Source organism: Podarcis bocagei (genome assembly GCF_964188305.1).
Source record: "Podarcis bocagei genome assembly, chromosome: 12".
In the NCBI taxonomy this organism is placed as follows: domain Eukaryota; kingdom Metazoa; phylum Chordata; class Lepidosauria; order Squamata; family Lacertidae; genus Podarcis; species Podarcis bocagei.
Genome location: NC_138137.1, coordinates 33,216,900 through 33,236,754, shown reverse-complemented (window position 1 = coordinate 33,236,754; position 19,855 = coordinate 33,216,900). Strand labels below are relative to the sequence as shown.

Here is a 19,855-nt window from a genome sequence, read left to right as displayed (position 1 = left end):
AAGGAAAATAGTTGCAATCGCATATTAAATTTTTACTCCTTTCCCCACATCATTAGAGCACTAACAGGCTTGAAAGGGGAATGGTAAAGAATTTGCTTTTAATATATGTAGCAGAAATTGCTTCTGGAAAGGCGAAGTATTGTTTTTTTTATATATAGACAAAAGTAAGAGGAAGTTAACTCAGATACCACTTCCTCCTTTAATAAAACAGGATTTATGTTATATTAATTAGCCAGCCTTGTTCATAATCCTGCATGAGACATTCATTTAAATGTTTTATTTCAAAATAAAATCCTTTTAGTTTATGTACCTTGCTGAATTTGGAGGATGCCACCCCCCCACTAATTAAGTTAAAGTACAAGTTTCTTTTAAACTCAGAGTGGACACATAAATGTTTATTTCGTCACTGATGTTAGTGAGCCTGTCTGCAAGGAGAAAACATAAAAGGGGAATTCCTACATAATTTTTTATAATCTTCCTATTTTGATTTTTTTCTTCTCTGCTTCATTTGAAAAAAATAAATAAATCAGAAATCTTCTTGTCAGATTACAGTCTTACTTATCACTAGAAATCCTTGTGAGGCTAATTTGTTGTCTGCTGAAAATCTTACTGCCTTCAGAGGCTGTTGCACTTGGCTAACATCCATTCATCTGCGATTTCTAAAAACAGAAGTCTTTGCTGTATTTTTTGCATGTTTCATTCTCTACCCCCACAACAAACCCTAAATATAACATGTTATTATACATGCTAAAGACCCATTTAAATGGAAGTTAAATCCACAATTATAGGCTTAGGTGACAGCCCTTTGATTTTAATGAGCCAAAGGTATACCCACTTTTTTCTGGATTTTCCTAGTGATTTCTCAAGGCCAGGAGTTGTGAACCTTTAAAATTAGGACCATATTTGGCATGAATGCATTTAGACTGAGGTGTATAAATACATAACCTACTATAAAGGGGTGTATGGAGTGTTAGGGAAGGGGTGGGGGGGCACGCTGGGCTCCTTCTTTCTTTGTCCACCTTTGGTGTCTCTCCCCCCCCCCCCCCCGCATTCAGCTCTTTCATATGGCTCCTAGAAGCTGACAGCACCCCAGGAACGGCTTCTACTTGCCAACTAAAGCAGGTGAGGGTAGCCAAGGGGTCTCGACAGACACCAGCAGATTGAGTGGATGAGAGCAAGAGTGGGTCGAATGGTCAAGAAGGCAATTTCTGCCACCTGCTGTAGAGGGAAGTGAGGGGCAGATGGGGCTCTTCAACTTGGCAACATAGCCCATATAGGAGAAGGAAAACTCTGATCCTAAACCTCCACTGCTTTGCGGGATATATTTGGGAGAAAAAAAGGGCTAAGGAGTAAATTCTACACAAATCCGGAGTGAGGTCCCTAAGGCGGTTGGATGGCACCTTGTATTCTGCCTTCTGGCAGCCAAGCAGGTGCCCAGCATCTTGCTCTGCTTTCCTTTGGACCACGCCAGCGAGGCCAAGAGGTGGGGTCCTGTCATCTGGGCAGCTGAGGACCTCCATACTCACTTCCCGGGGTTGCGCCCCAGGGAGGTCACTTTGGTGCTGCTAATGCAGCAGTTTGGCTTCACCCCCCCCCCAGGCACCCCCCCATTGTCTCTCGATACAGACAGATGCCAACAACAACTATAAAAGGCAGGTGATTAGTTATTACACACCACTTTATAGCTATGAAAGCTGTTAATAGAGAAGCTTCTTCCAGCAACAATAAATACCCTTCAGGTAGGAAGCAAGTGTTCTGCCTGTGGTAATGTTGCACAATAAATTTGTCAAAATATGCTTCATTTTATCTCTGTATGACTAATTTCCAGTTTGCCTTGTTTAGACACATGGCAAACTTCTGGAAAAATAATAATAATACAAGCAGTAGTGTGTTCATTTTAAAACTGCAGAAGCCTAGGTGGATGCAAGGTGGGAAATGATGCATTTGAGATTACTCATTTAGCCTTAACGTGGTCTAGAAAGTTCTTTAGTGCTCTAAAATTATTTCTGTTCTGAACATTATTGTATGCAAGGATAGCCAACATGGTGGGCTCCAGATGTTGTCGGACCACAACTCCCACCAGCCCCAGTTGCCAGTGATAATGGAAGCGGGAGTTTGGCAACATCTGGAGGGGGCATCTCATTGGTTATACCTGCCATATAACAATAGCACTAGGCTGCTGTTCCTCATGCATGTTACTTTGAACCAACTGTACCTGAATGTAAAAGCATCTGCCTTCCTCTTTCAAAGCTGCAGACAGCTGAGAATGAGAAAGTAAGGTGGGAGCTGGAGAAGAATCAGCTTCAGCAGAACATTGAGGAGAATAAGGACAGGATGATGAAGCTTGAGAGCTACTGGATTGAGGCACAAACCCTGTGTCACACCGTCAATGAACATCTGAAGGAAACTCAGAGCCAGTATCAGGCACTGGAGAAGAAATACAATAAAGCCAAGAAACTGATTAAGGACTTTCAGCAAAAGTAAGCATGAGCTGAGATGCAGGTTCGAGCAGAATTTCTCAATCTGTGTAGCACAGGCATGCAGAGAGCCAGAGAAATAAACCGCAGTCCCTGACTTACAACATTTGGCTACAGACCATGGTTTGCTTGGGCTCAAACAAGCCACAATCTCCATATGATTATAGGAAGCTGCCTTAGACTGAGTCAGACCTTTGCTGCACCTTGCTCAGTGTGGTCTAACCCTGACTTGTACTGGCTCTCCAGTGTTTCAGACAGAAGTCTCACCTAGTCCTGCCTGGAGAAGCCAGGAATTCAACCTAAGGCCTTCTGCATACAAATCAGATGCTCTGCCACTGAGCTAGAGTCCTTCCCCTGCTGGCCTACAGTCTTTAATTCTGAGCCAGGAATTGTGACTTATTTCTCCATTGTGTAAGCAGGAAGTAGCAAAGAAGGCAAGATCAGCCCTCTTTGGACGTGTGAACTGGGCCAAAGCTTAAACCTTCTAAACATATATTACCACTCTGGGTTAAATCTGTAAATGTGTAAAAAATGTATACTTCCTAATAGGTTTACTCATAACTTTCCAGATCTTTGTATCTGTACCTTTTAAGAGATAAAACAAGTGTGGTAAAAGGAAAGAGGATTTAATTCCAAGGACACATGCACAAGCCGACCCACCACTATATTATCTGTGCACCTGCATAATAAATTTATAAGCCTAATTTTAATAACATGTATTTATTTGGTTTTGCCACTTCCACTGTGGTGATTAACAACTTTTCATAAAGCAAACAAGAGATAATTCAGGTTAATCTCCTACGATGTAGCTTCAGTTTATTCATTTTAATATAAAAGTATTTGCTCCACACATTCTCCTGCTTGCTTCTGCATTCTCATTATTATCAGGTCTTATCAAGACAATACATACTGAAGTGTAGCAGTCCATCAATTTTTTTTCGATACCTATCTCAACTGACGCTTCTTCTAACCAGCAAATATATTTTTCCCTAAGAGAACTTGAGTTCATCAAGCGACAAGAGGCTGAAAGGAAAAAAATAGAAGATCTGGAGAAAGCCCACTTTGCAGAAGTTCAAGGTTTACAAGCTCGTGTAAGTAATTTTCAGTATTTTAGTTTATTTCATGACTTTATTTAGGAAGTGTTGTTGCCGTTTAGGAGTAGGTGTGGCTGTAGGGGTGTTCATATGCTGCATTCAATGAGTGCACAATCTGTGTACCTCTGTACACAAATAGTTGACAGCCGTGTACTTGTATAGTTATTCACATGTTAGGTTAAAGTAGTGTACCATCTGCCTGCCTATGTGAACAATAGTTGAGCTGTTCAGATCAGTAAGTATCCACCAGATCAACAAGCCTGTTACAAATGTTTTAAATAAGCAGACAACAGTACTATACTGCATGGAGATTATCATTGCATTGCAACAGGGTAGCACAAAGCAACCCATGATATATAGTTTACCAATACACGGGTCGAGTATAGGCATAGGCAAACTCGGCCCTCCAGATGTTTTAGGACTACAACTCCCATCATCCCTGACCACCGGTCCTGTTAGCTAGGGATGATGGGAGTTGTAGTCCCAAAACATCTGGAGGGCCGAGTTTGCCTATGCCTGATATATTAACAGTACTAAATGTCTGTGTGGTACTAAGTACATGCATGGTAGTGGTTCTGTTCATCTGATGAATGGAAAAGGTTTATTTTACCGTATTTTTCCATGCATAAGACGACCCCTATTGTTTTAAACCAAAATTAAGAAAATGAAACCCTAAAACAAAAGTGAAAATCTGGATGATTGGTGGCAGCAAGTTGTTGATCTTTTTTGGGGCGATCGCCCTCAAAGTTTCCAGCATCAGGTGCATGCAATGCCCCGTGGTGCAGAAGCAAAGGCAGCGCCTGGGGCAGCTGCTGCTGCGGGGAAGCAGGCTCCCAAGCAAGGTGCCAAGGAAAAGCCAGGGGAGGCAGCAGCCACTCTGTGCCGGACCATGCCATTGAGCAAACTGAGCTGAGGAAAGTGGTGAGCGGGCTGGGGGCAGGGTGGGAGTTTGAGACAGGAAGAGGGAAAAAAGGAAAGATGGGCAAGGAGAGGTAGCTGAGGCAGCTCTCAGTGGTGGTGGCAGCAGCTGCTCTTGATTCAGTGGTCATGCCAATGGGGGCTTCAGGAGATGGGGGGGAGAGAAAGGGGGGACGGCAGCAGGAGGGACTGCCTTAGCCCGCCCAAGCCAAAATCCTGGACATATGCTTAAATATTTTAAAAATTCCCCCAGATGCCATGTTCCGTGTACAAGACAATCCCCAATTTTTTACTATTTTTTATAGCAAAAAACCTCGTCTTATACACGGAAAAATCCGGTATTTTATTTATTTTGCTAACAGTTAACTTCATTTGTCCTAGATCAGAGAACTGGAAACAGAGGTTTTCAGGTTACTGAAGCAAAATGGGAGCCAAGTTAACAATAACAACAACATTTTTGAAAGGCAAACATCCCTTGCAGAAGTCTCAAGAGGCGATGCCATGGAAAACCTTGATGCAAAGCAAGTGTCTTGCCTGGATGCCTTAAGTCAAGGTTTGTTTGAACCAGATGATAAGCTTGAGGATTGTGTTGTTTCTGTGTGACATAGTTGTACTGACTTAAATGTTTTCGGAGTGGTCGCGTTTGCACGACGTGGTAAGCCGTATACCATGCTTTACTGTGTACAAGTCAGTTGTGCACCCTTTGCTCCTTCTCAGTTGTACTTGGGAAAAATAGGTCATGATCCCTTACGTAGTGTTAGTTCTGAACCAGGGACTGTGGATTGTTTCACTCAAACCAACTATGGCCGGTAAGCCAAGGACAAACCTTTGCTTATCGTCATCCACTGGAGCCAACTCCAGGGGGCTGTGGGTTCTTTGGCACCCACAATGATGTATTTGTGGGGCTGGGGCCCCACAAAGTCAGTGGGCAAAGCTGAAACCCGTCATTGCAGGCACCCACAATCTTTGATGTGAGATGGCACCTATGTCATCACCATTTGTTTGGAGTGAATCAAAGCACAATCCCTGCTTCAGACATAATGCATTCAGACATGACACTAAGCCAGGGATTGTGGTTGGTGTGACTGGGGCGAAGCGAAGCAGTCACCAGTGACATGAATATGGTGATGGTTTACGGCTCTCTGTGACATAAAAATGTGGCCAGCGTAATGTACGATGTGGTGACCCATCTGTAATACTATCATACATAATTTCATAATGCCTGTAAAAGCACATGTATTCCGTTCAGTTTTATTTTTATCCCCGTTCATTGTTGACATTGCTAATAAAAAGGTTAAGAATATAAATCTATACCTCCTCTTCTATATACTATATCTGGTTTTTTTTATGTTGTGTACTTGAGAACAAAACATCGCAATTTTCAAAAGGGGTCTTTTATGTGCAAAAATAAACAAATCGTTTGTGTAAATGTATGAACGTCTCTCTCTCTCTCTGTGTTGATAGATAAATATGTACAGTTTACATGTACAAACGAATGTATTTGGGCCAAAATAGATCAGTGTGCAGTCATCCAAGTACCAAAAGTACACGAGGACTGCCATTCTCTCCCCTCACATGTCACCACTAGCTTTCCTTTAGTCCCTTTCTCACACTCCTTTTCTCTGATCTGTCCTGGATATGGAACATGACTGAGGAAAAAACTCCTGCAGGAAGTAAGTCTCAGTGTGTGATTTTGGCAGATCCACACTTCAACACACATCTGCCATCTTCACATGTGGACACAAACCCCCATATGTGTATGAGAACCTCAATTCATCATAGGAGCAGCGTATCTGCTTGTACGGCCCTTTGCTGGTTATGCATAGGCTTTCTACTGTGGCTGTACCTTAATAGATTCTTTATAATTTTCTTTTAGCAAATGTCCTTGGCTTGTAGGTTTTTAAAGAGAGGAAATAAGAACAGAATGTTGTGATGTTGAGGGTGTACACGAGTCTCTAGAACTGAGTGCTCTGATGTTCAGTGCATATATAAGTCCATCATGACAACTGCTCTGCTGACAGAATTGCAATTGTGTAATGGGACTCTTCATTAAAGGCCCTGTTTTGAGGCCACTTCATGCAGTGCACATAAGCACTTTCTACAAAGGAAACAATGTGAAACCTATGTGCAGTGGTAGGCCCATCACATTTCATTGTCCATATACATTCTGGGAAAGCTTGCTATAGCACGCTATGGCATTTCCCCATGTACATAAGGGTGAAATATTTGTGTCTATATTTGTGTAGACATGATCAGTGTCTACATGCTGTTTCCTACACACAAAAAGTGTTTTCCATGTCAAGAATGCATATTGTGTGAAGTGAAGGTATTGCCCACAACCCTTAGTTAAAATTCCATTGTATCTGTGTGATTGAACTGTCCTATGGATATCTGTGAGCAAATGCAGTATAGCTAGGGACAAGCTTTTACTTAAACCTTTGATAGATGAAAAATAGGAATAGGGAGCCAGAGGCCTTTCAAAGGATGGTAGACTCCAAGTCCCATCAGCCCCAGCCAACGTGGCCAATGGTTAGGTGTGACAGGAATTGTAGTCCAAGAATATCCAGATAGCCACAGGTTCCCCTTCCCCATATGATGCAAAATGTTCAAAAAATAGCTGTTGGAGACCATCTATCCGGCTGAAATGCTTTTTTGAGAAATAGTGGCATATGATAAGGGAGTATTTTCTTAGCCTATGGCAACTCTGTAGGGCGTTCTGAGTCATGAGACCATTGTGCAATTCAGGCAAGAAGCAGCTGTTGCAAGAAATGCTAAGCATTTGACTAGGAGCAGGAAGTATCTCATTCCTCCTCTGCTCCTTAAGAAATATACACTTTATTTAGATGTGTGTTAGAAACTGCTAGTTGGTCTCTCCACCCCTCCCCTTCCGAGGAAATGATAATAGATATCCTCCTCTGATATTTCAGAGTGTGGTAATGCAAGATGGTGGGAATCCTCATGGACAGTTGTTGTTTAGTCGTTTAGTCGTGTCCGACTCTTCGTGACCCCATGGACCAGAGCACGCCAGGCACTTCTGTCCTCCACTGCCTCCCGCAGTTTGATCAAACTCATGCTGGTAGCTTCAAGAACACCATCCAACCATCTCATCCTCTGTCGTCCCCTTCTCCTTGTGCCCTCCATCTTTCCCAACATCAGGGTTTTTTCCAGGGAGTCTTCTCTTCTCATGAGGTGGCCAAAGTATTGGAGCCTCAGCTTCACGACCTGTCCTTCCAGTGAGCACTCAAAATCCATCTCATTTTTGACCACATCCAACTTACCCAGGTTCATGGTTCTTACATTCCAGGTTCCTATGCAATATTTTTCTTTACAGCATTGGACTTTCCTTTCGCTTCCATGCATATCCGCAACTGAGCATCCTTTCGGCTTTGGCCCAGCCGCTTCATCAACTCTGGATCTACTTGTACTTGTCCTCCGCTCTTCCCCAGTAGCATGTTGGACACCTTCCGACCTGAGGGGCTCATCTTCCAGCGTCATAACTTTTATATGCCTGTCATCTTTGTCCATGGAGTTTTCTTGGCATGGATACTGGAGTGGCTTGCTGGTTCCTCCTCCAGGTGGATCACGTTTGGTCAAAACTCTCCACTATGACCTGTTCATCTTGGGTGCCCTGCTCGGCATAGTTCATAGCTTCTCTGAGTATTCAAGCCCCTTCGCCACGGCAAGGCAGTGATCCATGAAGGGGACAGTATTATGCTCTAAATGCATGATTTATTCCTATTTCAAAGACGGAATGAATTGCTTGATGGTGAAGTCTTACAGCGTGTGTGTGTGTGTGTAGTGAGAGAATTTTGTGATTCCTGTAAAATCGCAAAAGCTCGCAACAGTTATACTAATAACTGAATGTGGCGTCTGCCCAATGTGATGACAAGTTATGCAATGGAGACAGATTTTGATTCTAGTCTGAATAGCTCAGTTTGGAACCTGGGGCCCCTCTTAACAGTGCCACTGCCATTTTCTATTCTGTAACACCATTTTAGAAGAGGCGGCATACATGCTATGATTAATGCTATAATCCTCTGTCCATAACCTGCTGGCTTGAAAGCCTTGTCGTGTTTGTTTTCTTAAAGCAACTTTAAAAAAAGAAAAAGAAAGTACCATGCACATAAATGTGGTGCTTTTAAAATGTCAGTAGCAATGCAGTTAATTCTGTAGTTTCAGATTTCTTAGGAAAGCTTTTGAGTGAATGCCACCATGTATCATGTTACTATTTACTTTGTGGGTTAGTTATAAAACTTCCTCCTTTGTCACCCTTCTGTTTGGCACATTACTCTGAGCGTATTGCGCAGAAAATAGACTTCATAGATGCATAACCCTTAAGAAAGAAAGTAGGAGCAAAGAATTAGTTTAGGCTGCAATCCAAAAGGGTTCACATATAACCAACATTTTTAGGTAAAAATAACAACAACCCTGAATTGCTGTTTGTTTTGATGTTGCTTCTTAGAGCAGCCAGACTTCTGTCTTAACTCCTGTACATTCACAAAGTATTTTTCGGAGTCAGGGAGATGTGTGCAGTGTTGGAGAAGAGACCACAGCTCAGTGGCAGAACATCTGCTCTGATTGCATGTCAAGGGCAACATGGCACCTGGACACGCAATGCACCCTTTCTGGAGTCCTGGAGAGCCTCTACTGAGCTGGGTAGCTTCCTGTGACTGCCCTAATTGCAAAGTCCCCAAACTGCTCTTTGAACCTGAGATGGTTTATTAAAGCTCAATTGGAGCGGCAAGAGGGGCAATTTTCCTTTTTTTCTTTTTTAAATAATTTTTATTAGATTTTTCCACCATAATAACACAAACCACAAAGCAGATTAATACACAAAAACAGAAAAGGAAAAAGAAAAGAAGAGAGAGGGGGGGAAAGGGAGGGGGAAAGGGGGGAACAATAAACAAATAGACAATAATAACAAACTTAATTCTTCACAAATCCAACTTTTTAAACATCTTGATTGACTTCCTCAAATCCCTCACTTCTGAGTTTCCTTGTAATTTAAAAGTAACAGCTTTCCAATATCATTATTAAACTAAAACAATTTCCAATTATAGTCATCTTATTCACTTTTCTTGACATTCTGAATCCCATTTATTTAATTATAACTTAATTTGTCCTACTACTTTCAAGTAATTTCTATTTTCTTATATTACAAATTGTTCAAATAGTCCTTGAATTTCCTCCAGTCCTCTTGAAGCTCCTCTTCTTTCTGGTCACGGATTCTTCCAGTCAGGTCAGCTAGCTCCGAAAAGTCCATCATCTTCATCTGCCAATCTTCCACTGTTGGTAGTTCTTGTGTTTTCCAATTTTTAGCAAGTAATATTCGAGCGGCCGTTGTGGCATACAAAAATAATTTAACATCTTTCTTGGGCAATTCTACACCTGTTATTCCAAGGAGAAAGGCCTCTGGTTTCTTAATAAATGTTCTCCCAGAAGTCTTTCACCTTGGGACAAGTCCACCACATATGGAAAAAAGTACCTTCTTTTTCTTTACATTTCCAACAAAGATTATCACTTTTGTGATAAATCTTTGCTAATTTTACAGGGGTCAAGTACCATCTATACATCATCTTCATAATGTTTTCCTTTAACATTGTACATGCAGTGAACTTAACCCCTTTCCTCCATAGCCTCTCCCAGTCCTCCATCATTATATTATGTCCCACATCCCTTGCCCAATCAATCATGACCGATTTAACTTGTTCATCCTTTGTATGCCACTCCAACAACAAACTGTACATTTTAGACATATTCTTATCATTAGTATCTAACAACTCCGTTTCCAATTTGGTTTTTTCTGTTGCAAAACCATTTCTCTTATCCATCTTATATAATTCGTTAATTTGATAATATTGCAACCAATTCACTTTATCTTTAATTTGTTCAAATGGTTTTAATTTAAAACCTTCCTGATTCTCTAACAACAAATCTGAATACCTCAACCATTTGTTTTCCATATTTAACTTTTTTTGAGCCTATGCTTCCATTGGTGAAATCCATTTTGGTGTTTTTCTTACTAAGAGATCTTTGTATCTAGTCCATACATTGTATAATGCCTTTCTAATTACATGGTTCTTAAAACCCCTGTGGGCCTTTACCTTGTCATACCATAGATATGCGTGCCATCCAAATCGATTATCCAGTCCCTCCAAGTCTAACACATCATCATTCTCTAATTGAATCCAATCCTTGATCCAGCAGAATGCAGCAGCTTCAAAGTATATCTTCAAATCTGGCAGGGAAAAGCCCCCTCTTTCTTTTATATCTGTAAGTAATTTATATTTAATTCTAGGTTTTTTCCCCTGCCAGATAAATTTAGACAATACCTTCTGCCATTCTTTAAAACATTTGACATTATCAATGATTGGTAAAACTTGAAATAAGAACAACATCTTCGGCAATACATTCATCTTAACCACTGACATTCAGCCCATCAATGAGAGTTTTATATTTGACCATACCTCAAGATCTCTCTTGATTTCATTCCATAATTTTTCATAGTTATCTTTGTAAAGATTCAAGTTCTTTACCGATAAATTCACACCCAAATACTTAACTTTTTTCACTGAAACAAGGCCTGTCCTTTCAAAAAGGTTTTTTCTTTCCTCATTATCTAAGTTTTTTTCTAAAACTTTGGTTTTGCTCTTGTTTAATTTAAATCCTGCTACCTGCCCAAACTCTTGAATCAGCTCCAGTGCTTTCACTGCACTGGTTTCTGCATCTTGTAAAGTTAAAACCAAATCATCAGCAAAGGCTTTTAATTTATATTGCTTGGATCCTACTACAATGCCTTTAACCTCCTCCTCTTTCCTCAACATGTTTAACAAAACCTCCAGAACAGAAATAAATAGCAGAGGGGAAAGCGGACACCCTTGCCTGGTTCCTTTCTCAATTCTGATTTCCTCTAAGACCACATTATTAACTATGATTTTTGCTTTTTGTTCAAAATAGATCGCATTAATACCATTTAAAAGAGGGACAATTTTTCTAGAGGAGGATCAAGTGTGTGAACACACCCCAATATGTATTGCTGATTTTCACCTGACTTCTTCCCCTCCGCCCCATTGGGTTGTTGCTGTTCTCTTTATATTAATCACGCTGAAATATTCACCTGGCAAAATAAGTTAATTCCTGTTAACCTATTGCGTTTGTTCCTGAATCCTCTCTTGACTATAAATAATTGCTTCAGCATAATTGCCTTCAGGAGTTAATTCTCTCCTGCCCCTCCTTTTAAATTGAAATCCTCTCTAAGTACTCTTTGTGAGGCATTAAGGCTATTATTGTTTCAAACACCTTATGAAGATCTTTTGGACTTAGGTAACCATAGTGACACAAAAGGGTACATGCTGATTCCATTTGTGCAATCAGCAGCAAAAGTCTCAGCTGACTCTGTCAAAACCATGTTTATGCCTATCGGGTCCCATCTTGCCTGCGTACTTACTTACTTTGAATACTTTGGCTTCACCTAATGGATCAGGTGTTTTTTTTAATATGGGGTGGGGACACCAGTATTGGTTATATAAGCCTATTTGCAGCTGCTTCTCATAGGATATAATTACATATGTACTTCTATTACAAACTGAGGGGCAAGCTAGACATGATATCAATTGCAAGATCACAATTAACATGCTTGATTTTTAACATTTAAATAGCAACCAAAGGGTGCATGTGATCAGGACTCCAATTTGTGAGGTGGTTAACCCTCTCCCTGCATACACATGTGAACTATGATCCGTATGAAAACCACACCCTCCTCCTAAAGCAGCTATTTGCACTTAGAGGGGAAGCTTCCATTGGCAGGACTACAGAGTACGGCAAAGGATTAACAGACATCCCTACACACTGTTGTACAAATCTTGATCTCCTCCCCACTATTTTTTTTTTAATGACTAGGTACAAATTTATATGAAGTTGTTGTGACTTCTCTCATGGAATGCTGGGAAGTGTGTTTTGGTGATGATTCTGCAAATTCTGTGAAAATATCCTAATACAGTGTACTTTGATCTCCAGATGTTTTATCTCCAGATCTCCAAATGTTGTTGGACTACAACTCTTGTCATCTCCAGGCATAATTCCAGGCGAGGGATTATGGGAGCTATGATCCAATAACACCTAGGGACCAAACTTTGAGAAGCACTCAGTGTTCCCTCACAGATCTACAGCTCCCAGGGTTCTTTAGCTTTCCGCGGGTCATCACTGAGAAGGTGGCTTGAGGTGTTTCGGCAACTGTGGCAAAATGCCCCACTGCTGCCCCTGTGATGGGAGCGGGGCATTTGGCTCTGTAAGGGCTTCCCCTCAAGAAGCCCTTTCAAAGCCTTGCCACCCTGCCGGGTTGGGGCAGGAAGATTCAGCAAATGGTTCTTAAGGAGAAGCTTTCACCAAATCTCTTCCTTCCCACCCAGAGACAAGGCTCTGCAAGGGCTTCTGCACAGTTTTAGAATACACAAAAATGGATAGCTCCCAAGTTAACAAAGAAAGTGAGCATGGTAATCTCCAAAGGAAATAAACAAGCAAATTAACTTAATAACCATGACAAGGAAAAGGTCTAAAATCACTAGACAATATAAACAATTAGTGGATATTTTTTTCAATTATCAAAATAGGTGCCTAATTTAATGTAAAACAATTTTTGTCTCCATGCGGCCAGGACCAAAGCAGAACAGAACATCATTTGCCAGTTCCAAATCAGCAGCTGCATTTTTAAAATCTGGTTCTATGTCCGAATGTAGGTCAGTGTTAGGGGTGCAGTTTGTGTGTCATATCCTCACCTCTTTAGCTATTACATCATATGCAGGTGTGTGAGCATAGATGGGATGGTACTGTGGCTCTTGAGTGTTTTAAGAACCAAGGGTTGCTTACAGTTCTTCTTTAAGCATGAATCTTCTTAGCTCTGACTTCTGTTTTCATATGTACTATCTTAAGTAGAGTCATACCGGCAAGGTAGCTGTCTTAAACCACCACACTTCAGTGGCTGAACTAAACTGCCCATCAACTAGGTGTACTTTATAATACAATGGTTTGCTCTTTCGCTTTCCACGGGTCCTGCTGAGGCGTCAGTATCTTCTGATGCTCCCATTTCCATGCAGCAGCTCCAAGGTTGTACACAATCTGATGACAACCAAGGGACAATGGTTTCCACTGAAACAAGGGCATGACATTTTGAGCAGCTTGTATGAAAATATGGCTTGATTTGTATAGAATTGCAGACTGTATCTCCAGATAGTGGCATGTTTAAATGCAGGTCGTGATTTTCTATTCTCTCTCTCTCGAAAGATTTTAATGAAGCAGTTCCCGAGACAGAAAGGCTGGACTCAAAAGCACTGAAGACTCGAGTTCAGCTTTCAGTGAAGAACAAAAGGTCAAGGCCAACTAGAACAAGACTGTATGACAGTATCAGCTCCACAGATGGAGAGGACAGTCTTGAAAGAAAGGTGATTTTCTCTTCCCTCCCCAACCTTCTCACCAGTTGTTTCCTTTCACCATGCTCCCTCCCTGGCAGTGTTTACTAATTTGTGATGAAAATGTACAATGAAAGAAGGTATTTCTTCTCCCAGTTTGAAGGTAAAACACTTGTGTTCTTTCAGCAGTTTCAAGACTTCTAATTTAATTTTACACGCATTCTGATGTGCTGTCTTTCATTATTTCCTCCCCCCCCCCTATGTTATTAATTCTTTTTATTCAAACCCAACCGAGTCGATGCTTAGCAGGTAATTTTATTTAGATTCAGAGAGCTTGAAATGCTAATCCTTGCAAAGGAAATGGTTACAAATGGAAAGCAGATAAGGTAAAAGCTTAACGGTGCAAAATTATCGGAATAGTGCTCCGAAAGGAGATGCGGGATGGAAAGCAGGTGCCAAAGAGGTGAACTTGCGCTTTCAAAGTAACTCGCTGTGTGGTTGGTTCCTGAAATGCCATAATCTGCTTCACAATCTCTTATATCAACAGCCTTCGCGCAGTTACGGTAGTCCCATGCACATTACCAAACCACCTCTGCCTATGTGTATGAGAGCCTCCTCACCAGCATCAGATTCTGGTGCTTCCTCCCTTTCCCCCGTGGCTAGCAGTGCAACGTTTGCATTTGACAACATAACTGGAAACCAGGACGAAGTGCGGCCGTACACGAGTGGTGTATGTTCCCATGGAGATACTCCACTCTCCTCACCTTCAAAATCCTGTCTGAGCTACGAAGCTTCGCCTGTGCATCACCCAACCAGCAGGAGTATCTTCCATGATGAAGGTATAGCTGTGATTTTGCATGCTGCTGCGTCACTTTTCTCGCTATATGTAATGAGTTCAGTTGTCGGTGGTTGTGTCCTTCTGTCGCCTCCCAGAGAGGGTCACCTGGCTCCCCACACTACGGTACCAGGCGAATACATTAGGTACCAGGCGAATACATTTTTGTTTTCACAGGCCTTTTAAATTTAATGATACATGTCGGTGTTCATAGATATTTGCTAGCTGTTTTATGTTGATTTTAAGTTGATTTTAAGTTGCTGTCTTTGTGTTGGTTTTACTTGTCTTTTATTTATATGTAATAGGTTTAAGGGGTCAAATATTGTACTGTAGTTTGCATTTTTAGTTATGTGCAAACCACCCAGAGAACTCAGTTATATGGCTGGTAGATACATGTAATTTTAAAAAGTGGTCATAAATTAAGGTGCCAACAAAACATTTTATGCACTTCCCTAATTAGAAAGTCTGGTTTTCTCCTCTTTGTCATTCTGAGCTTTTAAACCGTTTAGTTAAAACCATTGCTTTTTTTCTAAGGCTGATTTTGGAATGAGTGAATTGGGAGATACAATTAGAATATGTCTCAGTTATTTTAAACATTTGCAAAATTCTGTGAAATACAGTCTTTGCCTTAAATCAAGGGCACACAATTTAGTTTGGGGAGAACTTATTTTAGATTTGTTCTGAAACCTTGCAAAGTGTTTTAAGTACAATGTCAGGAATTCACATCCTGTGAGAGAAGGTCCAGTGCTTTTGTATCTAATTGTGGTTGATGTTTCAGAGAGGGATTGGATCGATGTATTGCACTTCAGAAGTGAAGGTGGTACAAAAGCTTGTGTTTTAGTTTGTCTGCCATCTTCATGGAAAAATACATAGCTCAAGGAAATTCTTGCACATATACAGCTCTCAAAGTATGATCCAGAACATAGGGAATCGTCTTATGCCAGGCTGACAAAAACTAGTGGATTGTGACACTACCCACTCTCTGAATTGTGTGAATTGGTGCCTCAGTGTGTGTGTGTGTGGGGGGGGGTTGTAGTATAAATATAGAGTCTTGAACTCCATTATTGTTCTTCCTTTGTATTCATCATCTCCTTTCTTCCTAATAACTCACATACACAATCAAAATTGCTCTCAATGACCCCACTCAAGCAAGAATCGCTTAATAATGATTATTTCTCAATAATGTTTACTCACTGGAGAATCCCATGTTTTTCCCGCCAGGAGTGTTATACAAGCAGCATTAAGTGTAAAAGCATATTTTAATGAATATGTTAGAATCAAAGTGAAACCATTTGCTTCAGCATAGAAATATTTGAATGGATTAAGACCTCTTTTGCAAGTGTTTCTAATTGGGGCACAGCAATTCTGTGCTCCAGTAGGAACCATTTGATAATTAGAAAGTTTCCCCCTCCTTTTCTTTTACAATACAATGCAAGAGATTGGGGGGGGGGTCAGTCTTCCAGGGACCATGGGCAACAGGTGTGACTTGCCTTCATGCAGAAGCCTGCAGGGCAGCCACGCACAAGCCCACGGTTTCTAGACAGGCAACTCCCCATTTATGTAGCAACGTGTGTTTAAGTGAAATCGCATATATTTGAAACACCATTGAAAAAGCCGGCAAACTACTAAACCTCTGGAAACCCTTTAAAAAACCTTTGAAAAAAACAAAAATCCATCAAACTCCACCACAATCGCTCTCTCCAAACCTCCTTGCTCAAACTCCCAACTCTCTGTAGGCCTCAAAGGTTGGTACAAAGGCTCCTGCAATTGCACTTTCAAAGGTTTGTGGGATTGCTAGGCGCCGTTTTGTGCCATTTTTGTGCTCTTTTAGGGGCGTATTTGCCCCTTTTCCGTGCCACTTCCGTGTTCGCAGTGATGCACAGCCGTTCATACCTTGAATGCACCTAAGTGCATCTCTCCAACCAGGCAAGTGAGAGTACTGTTCTTGGGCATGTTCCACTGTTCAAGGACACATTCGGCCAGGCAGAGGATGGAAGGCTGTGGCCTAGGGACAGTGGGGCACAACTGGGGAGAGTCCTGTGAGCCAGCTAGAGAGGCCTGAGGGGCTCCTTTTGGCACTCGGGCCTGCTAGCAGAGGAATATGTTACACTTTTGATGTCAATCTCCTACTCAGTAAATTCAGCACAAGACTGTTTCAACTCCAACCCCTATCCTAGCAGTCTAATGTAACCCCAAGGCCCCCTAACAGTCACAGAGCCGTCAGATGTATTAACCCCATTAGGCGTGTGGCATCTTGCCAGAAGGGGACATTTGCAGTCCATCTTCCTTCTCTCTCAAACACATGGGCGCATGTGTGCACATAGCAGATTCTCTGCATCCCCTCTGTTGTTTTAAAATGCCTTTTGGTTACGTTCCCCTAGATTTATATAGTTTGCTTGCTCTTGTTAACACGGGAAGTTTGCCCTTCGTGATTTAAAAGCCTTTCTGCATTTCTCACCCCGGGGGAGGTTTCAAAGTGCACTATAAAAATAGCAGTACATTTGTAACAGCGCAAATACACTTTCTGACCAGGATACAAGGAGCCCTTTTAGGCACATGCAAAGTCTTGCTTGCACAGCAGGCTTTTCGCTTCTTTGTTTCTGGAAAGCAGCTGCTTGCTGTGCATCAAAGGGTGTTTTTGAGGCTTCCACAGCATTCAGGGCTGGCTTGTTGGGTGGCAGGTTTGCTGTTGGGGAGGAAGGGACTTTGAAGCCCATGTGTTGCTGTGGAGTATTGCACCTCTTTGGGTCCTGGCTTGCATGTCTGTATGCAAACATGCTCATTTCCACGCATCTCTTCCTGAAAAAATTACCAGTACCATCTATCGCAGCTGGGTTATTTGCTTAGAGCTGCAAAGAACTGGTATACAGAAACCGAGCTTCTCTCTACATTAAAAAAAGAAAGAAAGAAACATGGGCCCTGGGTCCTGAATTTTACATTAGCAGCATCAATACTAATTAGCCATTGCAGTAGATATCACTGGAATGTGTCTTAATCTTTCTGTCTTTTCTTGTATCTTTCAATGTTATGCAGGCACACATTATCACTGCACATAGTATTTCCTTTTACTCCAGTTTTCTTTGGACTTTTAATTACTTACGAAGTGTAAGCTTTTGTACGTATGTATGTATGTATGTATGTACATGATAAATTAGCAAGTCATCCACAGCCCTTTTGTTGGGATTGAATGGTGGCAAATAGGCAAGTAAGCTACATGAAGAATTTGAGACGTAGTTGAGATTTTTCTAGTGATTGTGCAAAAACAAGAACTGATTGTTGCCCGGGCTTATGATCTAAAGAATCTACAACTAGCACAGAGGGAAGATTCTCATGCGACCTTCTTAAAAATGTTTTCACTACAGCAGTTCCCACTGCCTAAGAAGCAAGACACAGTTCAGTTTAACAAGCTGCTTGTCTCTTCAGCTGTTAAACGTCAACAAAGGTTTTGACCGAACCTGATGACCCCCTCTGTATGCAAATACAGATTTTTAGATTACAGCAAAGGTCTTTCCTAACAGACATATGGTCCATACATTTACGGTCAACGTTTTGCCTTGTTTGAATAATAAATGTTCGACTTGTTATGATTTTGGGGGGTTGTGTGTGTGTGTGATTGTGTGTGTGTACGTGAATTTTTCTGGATGCAAAAACAAAGTGCTGTTTTAATGGTAAAACACAAATGGCTATAATGAACTGTGTTTTTTTAATGTACAAATATGTCCTAGATGGTGCCACAGGTATACAGTCCCCAAGAACATCCAGCCCTTCTACGGGGCATATAAGGACAATAAAACAAAAGTTTGTGGACTTGGGGTAAGCATTGATTTCTCATTAACGAAGATTAAAACCTTTTTTAAAATAAATAAATAAATGGTGTACTACCTTTTGGACACTCTTTTGACTCTTTTAACGTTGTAGGGCTCCCTTGAGAAGGAGTTCTAACAAAGGCAAGAAGAGGAGGGAGAAGGAAGCAGTTAGGGTCTCTACTGGCTGCAGGTATGAGTGAATAGCATGGGTATAACCAATTTCAGGCTCAAATAAGTCCTACTGTGTTGAGTGGAACTTTCTTGCTCATAAGTGTGCGTTGGCTTGCAGTCTTACTGTTTTCCAGCCTTCAAGCTGTGTAATTTACACGAGCCCCATATAGAGAGCACTGCAAAAGTCCAGACTAGTTGTAACCAAGGCATCAACAATAAAGGCTGGAGCTGCTCCCCCCCCCCCCCGGCGCTACAGTTGCAGCCACCAAACTATCTGCGGCTGGTAAAAAAGAAAGTGCTACATCTCTTGCAACATCTTACCTCATACTAGCTTTTGTTAATTTGTTTAGGACTACCAAAATAGCCTGTACAGTGAAGAACAGTTAATATTTCAGGCAATAGCTGAATAGCATGAAATTATTATTCTTTGCTGTATAGTTGATGGTAGGTTTTTACTACTTTGTGCTGCCTCATAAGATGTACTGTATACGTTCCAGTTACAGGTAGGTAGCTGTGTTGCTCTGCCGTAGTCGAAACAAACAAACAAACAAAAATTCCTTCCAGTAGCACCTTAGAGACCAACTAAGTTAGTTATTGGTATGAGCTTTCGTGTGCATGCACACTTCTTCCTTTACTCTTTTTTTGTCTGCGGCGACTTTATAGTTTTTAAATGTCTAATCTATGTGCATTACTACCTTGTGTTAAACAGGACAACTAAGGAGCTGCTGGAGTGCTCATCAAGTAGAGTGTCTTTAATCAAGCGGTCCTCCTCTCTCCCACATAGTCCCATTCCATTTGCATGGTATGGAGAGAGCAGCAGGAGATCCAATTCTTCCAGCAATCTGCCTTCACCTACCAGCTCAACTGATCGTTCCTCTGAAAATCTAAGTCCAGCTAAAAAGGGGTGCAAGGTAGAAAATGCAAAGTACCTCCTCCCCAGTGCATGGAGTGGCTTAAGCGAGGTTGTTATTACTGGCTTAACGCAAAGGATCTACGTTATAGTAACTGCAAGCAACGTGTTCGTTGTTCAGCAAAAATGTGATATGAGCATTCCAGGTTGTCTTCTGTGTCTCTTCAATGAATGTTATCAGAGTAATTTATATGCTAGTGTCAAACTGCCAAGCTCAACGTGGGCTTGATGCCAGCATAT

The 19,855-nt window shown here is 41.4% G+C and overlaps 1 protein-coding gene across 12 annotated transcripts in view; it reads left to right on the top strand.

Moving 5' to 3' along the window:
- PPP1R9A (protein phosphatase 1 regulatory subunit 9A) overlaps positions 1-19,855 on the top strand; it is a 148,518-nt gene that overhangs the window by 118,659 nt on the left and 10,004 nt on the right. For 8 of the 12 annotated variants that reach the window (XM_081163070.1, XM_081163074.1, XM_081163073.1 and 5 more), the window contains 8 exons: positions 2,251-2,480; positions 3,472-3,568; positions 4,871-5,042; positions 13,769-13,926; positions 14,441-14,732; positions 18,454-18,541; positions 18,647-18,724; positions 19,415-19,616. In XM_081163070.1, coding sequence (XP_081019196.1) covers positions 2,251-2,480; positions 3,472-3,568; positions 4,871-5,042; positions 13,769-13,926; positions 14,441-14,732; positions 18,454-18,541; positions 18,647-18,724; positions 19,415-19,616 — 1,317 coding nt within the window. The remainder of the gene's footprint in view (positions 1-2,250; positions 2,481-3,471; positions 3,569-4,870; positions 5,043-13,768; positions 13,927-14,440; positions 14,733-18,453; positions 18,542-18,646; positions 18,725-19,414; positions 19,617-19,855) is intronic. The other 4 variants (XM_081163067.1, XM_081163066.1, XM_081163065.1 and 1 more) reach the window with 1 other exon arrangement.